The sequence below is a fragment of the Seriola dumerili genome, unplaced genomic scaffold (genome assembly GCF_002260705.1).
Source record: "Seriola dumerili isolate Sdu_G_001 unplaced genomic scaffold, Sdu_1.0 BDQW01000088.1, whole genome shotgun sequence".
Classification (NCBI taxonomy): Eukaryota; Metazoa; Chordata; class Actinopteri; order Carangiformes; family Carangidae; genus Seriola; species Seriola dumerili.
In genome coordinates, this window is record NW_019174343.1 from 9,138,357 (window position 1) to 9,153,812 (window position 15,456).

The following is a 15,456-nucleotide window of genomic DNA, read 5'->3' on the forward strand; positions in this document are numbered from 1 at the left end:
GATGCTGGATAATGACACTGGCCTTAAAGCTATGCAACCAAGGTCACACCTCCACCATCTTTAGGGGCTGTTTGCTTTGAAATGGACATCTTGAGGCTGAAGCCCCTTTTATACAGAGATCCCACTTTATCACTGTAGCCAGTTATATCTAATTCTAAATGTACAGTGGAAACCGCTTATAGTGATCACTTCTGAGTCAAATCGATCAGAATGGTCAGGGTGAAAGCATTACACTCCACTCACGTAACACACCTGCTGCCGTGAGAGAGAGAAGAGGATAATTATGAACTATAAAAGTCCCAAAACACGAGCAGAGCAGGAGCGGAAAGGAGGGTAAAATAACTCGGTGAGCCGTGGCCATGAAGATATCGCAGGGCGTACAAGTGCTCACAGCAAGCATACACACACACACACACACACACACACACACACAAAGTGAACTTATGGTGGGAGAGCAGGCAGGGACAGGCTTTACCAGTTGTTACACTCTGTGTCAGTCCAAAAACCTTGTACAAATGAGTTAGAAGAGAGCAGTATGCAACAGTAGTGGGCTATAACAGTTAAAATTTTGTTCCATATGTTGTCATGTGTGAAAAGACTCAAAATGAACACTGTAAGCTGAGTATTTGATTACTATAAGCGGATTATTTAAACAAAATTTGTATAGGAAAGATTCTGTCTCAAGCTTTTTGATCCATACGTGTTGTTGATCACCGTAAACGTGACTAGAAAACAGTTTCCACCGTGTTGATCTACTGTTTTGAAGTGAAAAATATATCCAGTATATTACCACTTCTGTGTAATTGTGTAACAGCAGGCACCTTTTTCCCACCTTGTTTCAAACTTTAGAGCCTTTGTATTATTGCGGCTGTTCTCTCTGGAGCCTATCCATCTTCATTGTGGCCCATTGTTCCAGCATGAACAGCGATGCATTTCTCATACGTGTCACATTCTGCCGCACCCGTCATTAGCGCTAGCCAGAAAAACAGCAGAGACAGCTCTGATTGGCTCACCTTTCACCTGTATATGCTAATGAAATCTGTTCAGTTATATGTGTGTGTGTGTGTGTGTGTGTGTGTGTGTGTGTGTGTGTGTGTGTGTGGGATGCCAGCAGTGACTCCCCGAGGCATGGGGCCAGTTGGTGGTTAGCTTAATTGTCAAGATCCTGCTGAGTGGTGTGTCCAGAGCATAGAGAAGGGTGTGTGTGTGTGTGTGTGCGAGAGTGCGTGCACATGTGCGTGTGTCAGCCCTCAGCACTGTATTCTGTATGCACTCTGGTAGTATGGTTTGTAGGTCAGGGCGTGTAAGCTCTTTCCAGAGCGCAACTGTGCACAGAGGTACTGTAGTGCAGTATGGACATGTCTGTTTAGAGCACAATAGGGTCGGAAATGTTTAGGTGTCATATTTATATCTGATGGTTTTGTCCTCGTCCTAGTCCTGTTAACACATACACTCATACACAGATTAATTAAGTAAAGGTCAGGCACCAAATTGGGGCAGGGATCAACATCCAAAAAAAAAAAAAGTCCCCGCACACTGATGTCTTGTTCAAAGTTCTTTAATTCTGCCAGACTTGACAACATTCAACCACAAATGGTCTTCCTCAGCTCGAGGTGATGCTGTGAACCACCTTGTATAGATATATGGATAACTGTGATGACGTAAACTGGGAAATTTTCAATATAACTATTTCATATTATATTGATTACAAGATGGCTGATGATCTCACTACTGGGTGATCACACAATGCATATAAATCCAAAATCCACATTACAATACCAGAACATAAATAAATGCAAATATTGAAACGATTGAATGAAAATATGCTCAGAAGAATTTTTATCTGAAAAACTAGAGCGGAAAAAATCAACAAGTATTCGCTCTCACAAAATAGGACATACATTTCAAAGGAAATAGATTGTATGTTAACTCATTAGATTTTAAAATAATAGGAAACATACATAATCAGGATTTAACATAAGGTGAGATTGGTTGAAAATGAAAATGTAATAAAGTGCACGAGTAGCAAGTCTTAATGGCGTGGTATGCAGTCTAATATATTCAACATATGGATATTGAATATATGCACATATTTGTGAATATTAAATATTGAACATCATGGGCATACTGGAACTCTAAAATGTTCAGTAGTTTCAGTATCAAGGCTGTAAAAAGTCAGTGCAGAATTAAAGAAGAACTGAAAACAAGTTAGCAGTATGGGGCTTCTGTTATTTATTTGTGTAGCTGTTACCCGGCACCAGCAAAGATTTATAGAAGTGCGTGCACCTGCTAATGATTTGACAGTGATCAACACCTTTAAGAATGTGTGATGTTGTTTTCACTATTCCTCTTTAAAAAAATTTGTTCACAGTGTGTTTTGTCAGAAATAATTTCACACCTGAACCAAAAATCCAGCTTTAACAAGGGTGTGTGTGTGTGTGTGTGTGTGTTTGTTTGTGTGTGGCATAAACCCAAATCCCACTGTTGCTGATGGAGCGCACAGCTGAACTTGCACTACATTGAAATGTGCCTTGCGGCTTGTAGCTAGCACAGCCGCTGAAATGTGTCGCTGTAGAAGCGACTACATTGGCAATCAAAACAGACCCTTAATTAGTTTCTCATTTCTCATACTACGCCATGTAATTCAACCTGACTCCCAAAAAGGGTGAGTCCAGAAGGTCACTGCTGGTGGTTGGTCCAACCACGTTTTCCTGGCCCGGGCCTAATCCAAGCTTTCGCTGTGGGTCATTACATCCTGGGCTGCAGTCTTTTGGAGAAGATTGGTTCAGAATCAATCAGCTCAGCTTGCTAGGCTGACCGCAGGGCAGTGAGAACGGCCCAGCGCTCTTCAACAGGATCAGGATGGATTAACTGGCACACTTTTAATTGGGAAGCCTCTTGTCAAAGGCCTGGGCTGATTGCATTGGTGGAAAGCTATGTATTCCCATATGTGGATGACAAGGGCCATGTGGTCAAGATGCTGATAGGGTTGAATTAGTCGATCGGGTTCGCATCGAGAGTGTTGGCTGTGGGCTGATAGCGATCCTAGCTAAAATATGCCGCGCTCGTGAGCTTCAGAATTAGCGCTCATCCTCATCCATTGCAAATTCTTGCCACAGATTCAGCACAGACAGGAAGTACAGACCTTTGTACTTCATTTAAGATATCAGAAGAAGAGATACCTGAGGAAGTACTGTACTGCCCCCTTTTGCCGCAGTGTGAACATGGACTTACTGTATTGTTTTGTGTCTGCCACTAAGGAAAAAATCCCCCTTAAATAGCCCTCAGGGTCCACGGAAAAAGGTGACCGCTTTCGCTTAACTCTGTTCCCCGGCCTATTGATTTACTGAGCCATTTCACAACTGTCTGTCAACCAGTGGGGGCTGTTTTCTCTTTAAAAGGAAATCTGGCCATTTTTTTCTCCCATTTGATTAAAAAGAGACGTGAGGTCCTTTAGTTGGGTTGAGATGCCTCCTTCAGCTCTGACAGTGTTATTATAGCTTAAATAGCTGCTGCAGCCACACACACACAAACACACACACACAGATATATAAAATTACACATACACGGTCTGAATTTGACTCTAGATTTTGATTCCAGATTTTGACGAGAACATCAAGTTTCTGTAGCGTTTATGACTCAGAGAATGAACCCTCAGAAAGCAGTGATGTGATTTGTTACTACAAGGAGTTTCTTTATCACAGTCAACATGAATGGAAAACTAAATAACTAGATGAATCTTATAAACTGTCGGTGTCGGTGATGCTCTTTAAATCTAATATACTTAGCTATACTGGGTGTCTCTGTTAAACAACAGTCTAGACAACATAAGAAACATGAAAACTCTTGTTAATAGACTGGCTAACCCATCAAAGGAAAGAAAACATCTGCACAGTTCAGGAGGTATCCCGCTCTGCGTTCAAATGAGATGCATTTGATGTTCCACACACCGGACGCAGGAGGGAGGAGCAGGGCTGATCCATTTTTGGCTATGAAGGAAAAAAGTCTCACTGTTTGATGCTGATTATTGTGAGGACTAACAACCACAGTCAGAGCGAGTGTGGTGCCATTTTTTTTTACACCAATTATTTGAGGTAACAGGGATAGCAAGACACCAAACCACTGGTGTTGTCTGTAACGTCTGTCTTCTTTAATATGAAGTGGTGTTATGGACTGTTTGGAATTATATTTATTTTTTACATATATCAGCTGCCTGTAAACATCCACTCTACATCCACTAATACGTCTGCTATCAGATTAGTCTGGTGTCTGCGCTGGTATCAAGAACAAGGAGAGTACCAGTAATCAGCCTGAAGGCCTCCCATAAAGCCTGAGCAAATGGTTCAGATACATGAGGATTCTCAATCATCTATTTCAAACTAGCTTTACTAAGTAACCTCATGAGCTGCCTCACTGCCATAATCTACCACCAAAAAAAAAAAAAAAAACAATTTGTCACTACATTGACACAAATATTAAGCTCTTTAGAAAGTGCCCAATACTCGACTCTCGCACAGGTGCTTAACTCAAGGCTGTGTAACTTTTTTTGGAGCACCAGCCACTGTGGCCAGAAGTGACAAGGACAATGGGCCCTTTACACACAAGAAATTTTGACACATCACAGTGGGGAAAGCAGAGGTGTAAATAATTGAATTAATGTTGACTCAATTATTGTTCGTGCTGGCTCGCTGTCACACTGTCATAACTTACTGGGCCATTTGAACAGCACAAAGCCATTGTTAACGTTATTAGTAACAGCTGTGCTTTTCTGCCTGTGACAGGTCAAAATGTCTGCTGTGAAAAAGGCCAGAGGTAAATACTCAAACATACATGTAACAAGTAGAGAAGAGTCTCCATGTCAGCAAAGCGAAGATAAAGTTTGCTAACATTAGCCACCTTTAGCTGCTGGTCATATTAGAAAAAGTAAAGTAAGAAAAGAGTGGATCGAATTGTGCAAGGATGTGTTTTATTGCTTTTAAATTCAGCTTTTTATCTGTAGAAGGAAGATGGTTTCATTTCTTCTTTTGAAAATTACACGTCACTTTAATTCATGCAAGAAAACAAGGTTCAGGGTGAACCCATCGACCTGACACAGCACCGAACTAATGTATAAACAGCTGTAGATACATTATCAAGCTTTTACATCCTTTCGTTTCAGATCTTTACCTTCTACAGTAGAAGAACACACACTTTCTTATAGGGAACGATTAGAACTATAGTCACTCTGTGGGTCTTATCTCATCAGATCTTATCTTCAGTAAACAGAGCGTGTGCAGGCAGAATTAGTCACAATTTTAGGAACTGCAGCATCAACAGAATCCCTCCAGCACAACTGTTTGGCACCGCCCCAAGCCTTATTATCCTGTTGAAATATGGTGGCCTGCAATTGACTCACATTAAAGTGACATTTTCACAATAGTCACAAGTACGCTTGCTAATTAGAGCAGAGATCCAACAGGAAATGTGTTGTGAAGTGGCAATATATCACAAGGCAAAATACTGAGCGCTGCTTGGTCCTTTGTTGTTCTGGCTGGAACAGTGTGTTTAAAGCCTTGTCGCTGAGCTGTCTTGTAAGGCCGGTCAGTTGATCTGTCGTTCAGCGGTTTGGACAGCTTTCAGAGCTGTGGGAAAATGGTGTTGATGTGGACTGGGACTGACATGAAAATCCAATAGACACTTGTTAGAAAACAAAGATCGGAGCAGCAAGTTATGAAATCCAGAGATTTCACATGCTCAATGCTACTGATGAGTAACCACATCCAGCCCTGGAGAAGTGATCAGTTTGGGCTATGGAACAGTAAAAATCTGAAAATGTTATGTTTACACCTTTTTCATGCCACTTTTTAAAGTTAATCATATGGAATTTCTCTTCAAAATAAAAGTTCTGTTGGTGTGTGTGCCTTTCATGTGTGCATGCCTTGTACTTTATACCGTATGCCCCTATCCAGGCTGTGAGTAGGTCTCTGGCAGCACCTAGTGGCTGCAGGTGAACACACACATATACTTAGCATACTCCACACACACTAACACACACACACACATTCACACACACCTGGTGGTGTTGTATCCAGCTGGGCTCTGTCCGCACTCGTGCTGCTGTGAGCTATTAGTGCTCCCTACCGCTCACAGTGGAACTGCAGTCAGCTCACACACACACACACACACACACACACACACACACACACACACACACACACACACACACACACTTGACCATAAGCAGAAAGAGACCCACATAAATGCATGTCTCTTCTTTTGCACTCCCACAGATGTGTGATTCCCTCCCCACACATTACATGGATAACACAGGTACCACAGATGCAGCAATGTATAAACAGAGCCGCACACACAATACCTGCTCATGAATATTTATGGAATGAAAAAATAGCCAAACTGCATGTGTTGTTTATTTTGTTTCAGAGCTATATACACTTTCCATAGGCATATTTGTCTTTTGAGAATATCTCTTGCATTATGTATTTGCTGTGGTCACATGTGGCTGCCTCCCCCAGAGTTTCATCTGTTTCAGGTTTGTTGTGTCGCAACTTTGTTGTAATCATCCGACAGATAAACTTGTCAGTATGATAATATGGATCTGTAAATCCCAATGAAGTTCATAGGTCAGCCTGTAGAATGTAACACATATAGTACCATCCCTGTCTCCTCACTTTGAGCAACACCATTGTCAGTTGAGACTATAAATTTGTGTATGGACACACACACACACACACACACACACACACAAAATATTCTATGGTATCTAATGAGAAAATGACTACAGACACACTATCCCCAGTCTATGTGCCAGAGGAAGGTCTCTTCCTGCTCTTATTCTAATTAATTACATTGCAGAATTGATTGTTTGGAGTGTGAGCCTGCAGAAATGTGTTTGGAATGACTTATTATCTGGCTGGACAAAAGAGATGAAATATTAGGCGTTAAGTGGCGCTGGTAATAGAATTCCTCATGAAGGGTCTATTGATCAGGGTGGCCTGGCCTCCGGAGAATTCACATATCACGCAGGCTTAATTACACGCCAGCGAGAAGAGCTAAGGTCAACTTGTAAGCGTCTAAGCACTGACACACACACACACACACATTCACACCTCCAAACATTTAACACATTTGATCAGAGTGAGTGTGGCAATCACATTACATATTTTTAAATACATACATACAGTAATGCTAATTTTCATTTTTGATCAATCAGTTGATTAGTTACAGAAAATGTCTAGACATTGTGAAAAAGTGCCTGTCACAAGTTTCCAGAACCTGTGGTGACTTTTTCAGTTGTATTGTTTGGTTCAGCCAACACTTCAGAAACCAGAAATCTGTGTGAACCAGTGATTTTTGCTTTAAAAAATCATAAAATGTAAAATGTTTCCAGTTAAATTTGTGTTGATCGACTCATTTCGAAGTAGATTATAGTTTGTTTGTTTGGTTTTTTTTTTACTGGATTTTTCTACGACAAAAGAAAAGTGGTTTCAGTTTTACACTTGGCACAAAGTTTTTCAGTGGCATATGGTAAAAACTTTAAAAAGAATGAAAAAATAAAAACAAATGAAAGTCCTCACACCCAACAGAGAGAAGGATTTCTGATACCAGATCAGACAGATTCTGTAAATGGCTTTTTCTTTTACTCCATATTCATGTGTGAAATCAGTAAATGCCACAAACGCTGGTTTTAGCTGTTTCTTTGCTGCAGCGAGGAGACGATTCTACTTCATTTGACCTTTTGCTCTGTTGCTGTCTCTCTTCCTTCTCATTCACTCTCCCCTCGCTCTGTGTGTCCTTCCGTCCAGTGCGGCGCCCCCTGCCCTGTGTTGTGACAGGCTTGTCAGGCTTGTGTTTGGCTGCGCAGTGTGCAGCGCTGGGAGGCAGCCAGTTCACTTTGTAGAGCCTCAGGGTTGTGCATAGTGTCTGCGGGTCTCTCTCTCTCTCTCGCTCTCTCTGTCTCTCTCTCTCTCTCTCTCTCTCACTCTCTCTCTCTCTCTCGCTCTCTCTGTCTCTCTCTCACTCTCTCTCTCTCTCTCTCTCTCTCTGCTTGGTTGCGGGCCTATCGGGCCATGGGCACCTCCATACCATCCAGCACCTGCTACCCCTGACCTCTGCAGCCAGGGGAGCACACACACACACAGACACACACACACGCACACACAGACACACACACACAGACACACACACACATAAACACTGCTCACAAATTGCCCTTTTGCCTCGCTGATGTAGTTCACAGACAAAGCTGCGTTTGGACGAGCAGTTGAATTTGCCACCACTCACCCATAACTCCATCCATCTGTCATGAGTGTGGAGTGATTCCTCCGAAGGAGCTCTTCGTCTTTCACACAGCGTGGTTTTTAACATCGGTGCAGATGGGGGATCAGGTTCAACCTTGTTAAGCCAGTTTTTTGTCATTTCTGTTGTTACCTGTTGTAACAGCGTTCTCCTCTGTCTGTTAGGCACCAACGTCCACGAGGCCAAGAGGATCCTGACGGAGAGCGGCCTGCCCATCACAGCAGCAGAAAACCTGGATGACGCCGCCAAGAAAGCGGTGGCCGCCATCAAGAAATAGAAAACCCACAGTGTAACCTCACTACACTCTTCACCCGTCCACCCATCATTAACATTCATTACTGCCTCAGACCGTCATCTCCGTCACACATTCAGAACTCCACAACTTCAAGCCTTTGCTCTCATGGCTCTCACTGTTTTTGTTTTAACACTAGTGTCCAAATCATGAATTCATTGCCAACTAAATATTCATACCACAGGTTTTGAGGTGGTCCATCACCTCAACGCCTTATATAATTCAACTTTTACACTCATCTGTGTGTGTGTGTGTGTGTGTGTGTGATATCCAGCTAGGAGCAGTATGTGTGTGTGGTGTGTGTGTGTGTGATGTGTGTGTGTGTAGTGTGTGTGTGTAGTGAATCCTTTTGTGGTGTGTGTTGTGTGATGTGTGTGTGACTCAGTAAAGATGTGTGTGCATAAGAGTGTTGTGTGCGCCCTGGTGCGTGCACAGTGCAGATCAGCTGCTTCATTCATAATTCTTTCTCAATTACATGTGTTTCAATTGGGATAAATCACTCTGTGATGTTCATGTTCATTATTATTTTACATAATGGAAGTGAAAATAATCTAGTCATCTAATGATAAAGCTCTAGTGGCCTCTTTCGGAGATTAGACAGGGCCCAACACTTTGTGCATTCCATTCCAAGGTGAAAGACGTGGCTTTCTCTCTGCATATTATGCCGTTTGCACAGAATATGAATTAAGAGAGGATTTATCCATTTTCACCTCCAGCCTTGCCATAAGGCACTTCAAAGGTAGAGTTCGACTGTTGATGAGTTATGAAATCATTTGATGGCACTTAGCTGAAATGAATGGCAGCAGTTAACTCACATATACCTGTTTTGTTTGCTTTTTTTTTTTTTAATTTACTGTCCAAGTTGGTTCACGTCTACTAATCGATCCAAGGCCTTATCTGTGTCACATGAGATGGATGAAGTACCCATGCTGTGAATTTTGTACATCATGTCTTATTTGTAAAGTGCTACTTCACTCTATGATATACAGTGTTAACTGCATCAATCTGTGCCTATTTCATGAAGGCTAAAGGGATTTGTAAACTGTCTTGGCAACTCTTGCAGTCCAACAGTAGCAATAGTTTCATACAGAGGTGTTGAGGGGACAAAATAAAAAAAATATAATATTACTTTTTTTATTGTCATGAATGTATATTGACAGGAAATCTTGGTTACAGTGAAAAAACTGTGTATATAATTTGAGAGATTAAAAGGAAACATTTCAAGACAAGTTTTGTGTTTATTTGATCACATTAGTTTCCTGGAGGAAAAGACAGATGGAAATAAACACTCAGTCACTGCACTGGTTCCACTGGAGAGAGTAAATTTGCAGAATAAATGTAACGTCAGTGGGGAAAAGCAGACCCTCAACAGTTTGTATAGTTGTGTGCCTTTGAGCCCAGACTGTTGACTACCTGAGCAAAAGAAAACACAGTCCAGCCATGAGGTAAACTTTGAATATACAGTAATTGCTTATTCCAAGTAATTTGTGTCATCTTTGTCAACATTACTCCGAGAACTAATGAGAACTTATGTTTGGTTGAAAATAGCATAGTCCAAGATTTTAGTTTCAAACTAAGGCTCTAACTAACAATTATAATGTTTGTTTTTCAGTTAATTGTTTTGTTGATAAATTATGAGAAAATTAGGAAAATAACAATTACATTATGTGATAATAATTTCCTCCTTCCAGACTAAGGTGATGTATAAAGATAATGTGACCAAACAAAGTCTAATCAGTTACAGAATCAGTTAAAGGTCATGGTCACTAACTAAAAAGAAAATTTACAAAACACAGTGTGCAACCATTGGTGGATAATTCTGTACAGCTGCAGCTAACCATTATTTTCATATTTGATGAGTTGACCGTTTTTTTTCTCAATTAAGTGTTTAATCTATAAATCATCAGAAAACTGAAAAACAGAAAAATGTGAGATGTCCAATATACAATGAAATTCAGTTTGTTAAAATTATACAGTAGGTTTTAAAAATGTAAGTAAAACACAAGGATTGTTGTAACAGACTTTTATTTTACAACAGAGCAGCGAATTCTCATCCGAGAAGCTGCAAACATCAAATGCTTAACTATTTCTGATTTCCTGTCGACTGATCAATTATTCGACTAATCGCTGCAGCTCAACTCGACCAAAGGGACACTTAAACTTAAGAGAGATCATCATTAATACATACACTCACCCTCATTACTTAACACTTACACACATCACTACGTTATGGATGACTGGCTTTTGATCTGTAAAATGACATTCAGTTTCAGTGTCAAGAAAACAGATTTTGTCTTAAACACCTGATGTCAACAGCCAGTTTTTGGTGGCTTAAGAACTTTTTACTCAAAGGTTACGCAAGAACAAAGTGACACAATTTTTCGATGCATTGTATTAATTAATACACTGATTTGGATTCATCTGCAGTAGTGTAAAAACAAGAGCTCAGAGAACTCGTTCAGGTACACACAAAATTCAGAAGTATACCACACAGCATATTATATTGTTCACACTATTTCCCTCAGTGATTTGCTCTTCGTCTGCTGACCGGTTCACTCACAGACTCGAACTCCTCAAATCACCCACCTTCAGTATTCAAATGAAACTCAAGTGTTTGTCGTCCCAAGGGAGACTTGAGAGGAGCGACTGTCCTTCATAGGCCCTATACGAGCCGCACAGAGAGACAAAGAGTTGACTGAGACCTCTTCCTGTCAGACACACTGACTGCGTGATGGATTATCTGTCAGGCAATCTGAGAGCACGCCCAGACACACAGGATCCACTGCCACCTCCATGAAAGACACACACGCATAGCACAGTTTTTTTCCTCCCCTCCTGTGAGCACCAGAGAGGAACACTCAGAGAAAACTGAGTCTCTGTGTCAAACCGGAGCTCGTCTCTCAAACACTGGTGACTTGTTTTTTTGTTGGACAAAGTCAAGGGGACTCCAGACACACCATCTGCTGATTGCTGTGGTCGCTACATGTGCTTGTTTGTCATATAGCTAGAAGTGACATGCTGCTGCCAACCTTGACACGAAGTAGAGAAAGAGATACCAAGTGAAATTGTTTGCTAACTACTATAATTTATTTGTAACATATTAATTTCCAGCGTCCCTATCGACAAGAGTCATCTCCAGACACAAACTCAGAGGTCTGTGTCTCTGTGCTGCAGCGTGCCAGCCAGCCAAGCCGTAGAAATGGGCTGAAGGGTTCAATAATTGCCTTATTTCATGCTCTTCCCTCCGTGTGTCAGAAATATCCCCGCTGATGGATTGGACGGAGGAATTTAAGGCTTGTTAAAGCGGGCTTCTCGGGCCCTGATATTGTTTAATTCAGTGTCAAGCTGGAGGTCACAATAAAATGTGCACACTGATTTACTGGGCAAAATTAGTGTCGCTTCTTCATATAAATATAGATGAGGGGGAAAGAAGCTTTGGAGGTCAGCCTGAAGACTCCTATCATGTGGCCCGCTGCTTTTAACTCAGCTAATACCTCTGGAGGTGAGAGAAAGGGAGTGCTGTTTTAAACGACCCTTTGGGGCGAGCTGCTCCTTTAATTAAGCTGAATTACTATGGCGGGGGACTTTTCCTTTTCACCCTTGGTGCTTCACTTTATTTGTCTCTGTAATTGTCCATTTTGCTTTCGCAAAAAAACACGGCAGTTTTTTTTATGTGCTTCTGAATTGATGTCAAAACGGTAATTGCCACTTTATGAAGCTGCCTTCAGTGTTAAAGTGTGTTGGGAGAGCCGCTGCTGGTGAAAAGCATTCTTTCAGACAACAGGGTCAAGGCCATCTCTCAGGAAGTATTGGATATTTATTGAGTAATTTGGAAGCAACAACTATGAACATATTAGTTCATAAAAAAAAGCAATAGCGGCATGAATTGCCTGTGGCTATTGTACTTCATCTTTCAGGGACAAGGAGTTGCTCAATATTTACAATTTTCTGCCTGTGCATCTGTCGAGCAGTTGGCGGACTGATAAGGGCCACGAGAGTTTGTGTGTGTGTGTGTGTGTGTGTGTGTGTGTGTGTGTGTGTGTGTGTGTGTGTGTGTGTGTGTGTGTGTGTGTGTGTGTGTGAGAGTGCAGTGTCTATCTTTGTGTACAGTATGAACATGTGCTCATGCAGAAGTTCTAATATAAAGACAGCAAACATATTCCTCCCCCAAGGGACCAAACAAACACGGAAAGGAAGCGTGTTTGTTTTGTTCCTCTCATTCACAGAAATCTAAAAGGAGAGAGCGGATCCAGCTTCTCCTGTCCACCGCCGTTATTGTCATACCACCAGCCTGAAATCATAGAAAATAGTTGTCGACAGGTGTTAAGGAGGAAAAGCAACACAGTGCGGGAGAGAGTAAAAACGTCAAGAGTGAAGGAGGAGCCGAGGCTGTCAGAGCGCTGTGCTTTGTTACCGCGCTGCTGTTGCGGTCCTCAGCTTTGGCCTTGGCTCGCAGATGAGCATGAAAAATCCATTTCCCTCTCTCCAAACTGTTGTCAGTGTGTCTGTAATTGAAGGACTTAGAATCGATTTGAATTACCTTGGCTGTCTCCAGAAATTGAGCGAAGTGGAGGCAGATTTAAAAAGTTGCAATAAGCAAACACGCCTCCTGAATCTTCCTCTTTCCATGACAATCTCTTGTTGTCAGCCTCCGACTCCGCTGCTCTCACAATCAATAAAATCTGAGGGTCTCTTTTAGTTTCAAGTGCAAAGTTTGACCACATAAGTTTGGTCTAAAAGAATTTTTGGGGTGTTTTCAGGAGAGCTGTTAGCCTTCCCATCATGCTTTACTGTCTATCAGTCAGACCGCCGTTTGTCCTGTCTGGATCAATCTATCCTTCTATCAGTAGAGCTGTTTTCTCTCTTCCATCGTCGCCCTCCTCCCATCTCTCCCTTAGTGCTATTTTTTTCCTTCTTTCAGTCTTCCTTCTCTTTTTTCTCTTATTTGCTACTTTTTATCTCTTCTGTCCCTTTTGCATATTTTGTCTTGCTTTAATCTACTCCTTTTTTGTTCATCTATCCTTTCTTTTTCTCTCTCTTTCTTGGCTTCATTTATCCTTCTTTTGTCCTTTTCCTAAACCTCATCCTGCTTCTGTTCATCCCATCTCTCCATCATACTTCCATTGTTTAAATTTAGGATGTTCACTAATGCATCATCCTTCTTGCGCCAGGAAGGGCATTACAGCATAAAACCTATGCCAAATAAAATATCCCCATGGTGATCCACTGTAGCCGAAAGACAACAACAACAACTGTGCATCATCCTTCCTCCTTTATGTTTCATTTTTCCTCTGTCAGGCCCTCACTCCTGCTCTCCTTCCTGTGGTTTTTACCTTCTTACTATTTCCCTACTTTCCGTACTTCCTCACTTCCATCTCTCCACACTTCCTTTTATCACTCCTCTGCTCCTGCTTCCTTCATGCATTTACTGTTCTCAGCTGTCCCTCATTTCTCTCATCCCTTCCCTCTGTTCGGCATCATTTCTCAGTCGCCGCACTTTTTAACTCTCTCCGTAGAGGAAGCAGGTAACGAAGCTTTTTCAATCAGAAAAAGCAACTGCTAACAGAGGCGCGTTTCCTTTCCCTCCTTCCCTCCCCTCCTGCCATGCCTCTGCTCTTTCTGCCTTTCTATTCAGACATCCATTCATTCCTTCATCTGCCTTTTTGTTATTCAGGATGTTTTCCTTTCATTCTGCCATTCTGCTCCCTTCCTTCCTCCCATTTTTATCCGTCACATCTTCATGACACCTCACTGTGCCTTATTGCTGCTCCCTTCCTTCCTTTCATACCTTCCCTTCTTGCTTCCTACCTGCCTCTTCCCTTAGTAACAGCAACAGAGCCAATTGAAAGAAAGAGATAAATACATGCAACACTTTTTAAAAAAAATATTCCTTAGTTTCCATTTGCGTGATAATCTTTTCTTTGTTGTTGTTTTTGGCGAGCTGCCCGTGGCGCTGTCTTCTACAAAGCAGCCTTCGGTGAAAAAAAAGAATCCACTCCTGGAATGACAGTAGTTAAAAGCTCATTTGGTGTGACCTCTAATTAAAATGGCGGCAGAGGCAACAGAATGCTGTTTCAAATTGCTTGATAATTAGGCTCCCAAGTTATCCTGGTGGAGCGCTCGGCAGGTGTTCAGGTGACACCCTCAGACACTCCATTGCCACACTTTCAGGCCGTCTGCTGAGCAAAAATAAAGATGAGGCGCGATCCTGAGGTCCTGGAAATATGGCACAGTGATGACAATGCAGTGCAGAAATTCACGGAGACACTTTTTGTTCTTTATGAGTTTTTTTTTTTTTCCTACATGGTTCACACTTAATCTTTTTTTTTTTTTTTTTTTTTTTTCAGATGGCTGAAGGGGTGTTTGGTGAACAGAGAGGTGTGTTGGCCTGGTTTTGATCTCAGCTTTTCAAAATAACATACACTCACCCCCAACAACAGCTACTTGCAGCCTATGAATGTGTGTGTGTGCGAGTGCGTGCGTGCGTGTGCGTTTGTTTCGTGTGTGTTCAGCGCGGGCTGTGCCTCGGGGTGAAGGTGACTTTGACAGTTAATAGCGATAACGGTAGCTTTTCACTGCCTTCTTTTCTCCCTCTGCCGTCTCATACTCAGACTGAATATATGAAACCTGTGTGTGTCGGGTGCTATCGCCGTCAAATGGCTCTGCCTGCAGCGCGCGCTGAGAGGAGGGTTTGTGTCGAGCACCTGGGAAAAGTGGCCTGTCACCTGTGATTTTGGCAACAATATAAAGCGGAGCAGTAATGGCAAGATGAAGGCTGCTGCTGCAGTGAAGCGCCTTCACACATCCAGCGATATAAACAGACACAGTAAACAAGGTGATGAAGTTTAGCGTGCGCGCTCAGATCTGCC

At 42.0% G+C, this 15,456-nt stretch overlaps 1 protein-coding gene across 1 annotated transcript in view; it reads left to right on the plus strand.

Annotated features, from left to right (window-relative positions):
- The window catches only part of suclg2 (succinate-CoA ligase GDP-forming beta subunit), an 89,360-nt gene extending 80,513 nt beyond the window's left edge, over nucleotides 1-8,847 (plus strand). Inside the window, exon 11 of the mRNA XM_022745158.1 lies at nucleotides 8,460-8,847. Coding sequence (XP_022600879.1) covers nucleotides 8,460-8,572 — 113 coding nt within the window. The 3' untranslated portion in view covers nucleotides 8,573-8,847. The remainder of the gene's footprint in view (nucleotides 1-8,459) is intronic.
- The last annotated feature ends 6,609 nt before the right edge of the window (nucleotides 8,848-15,456 follow it).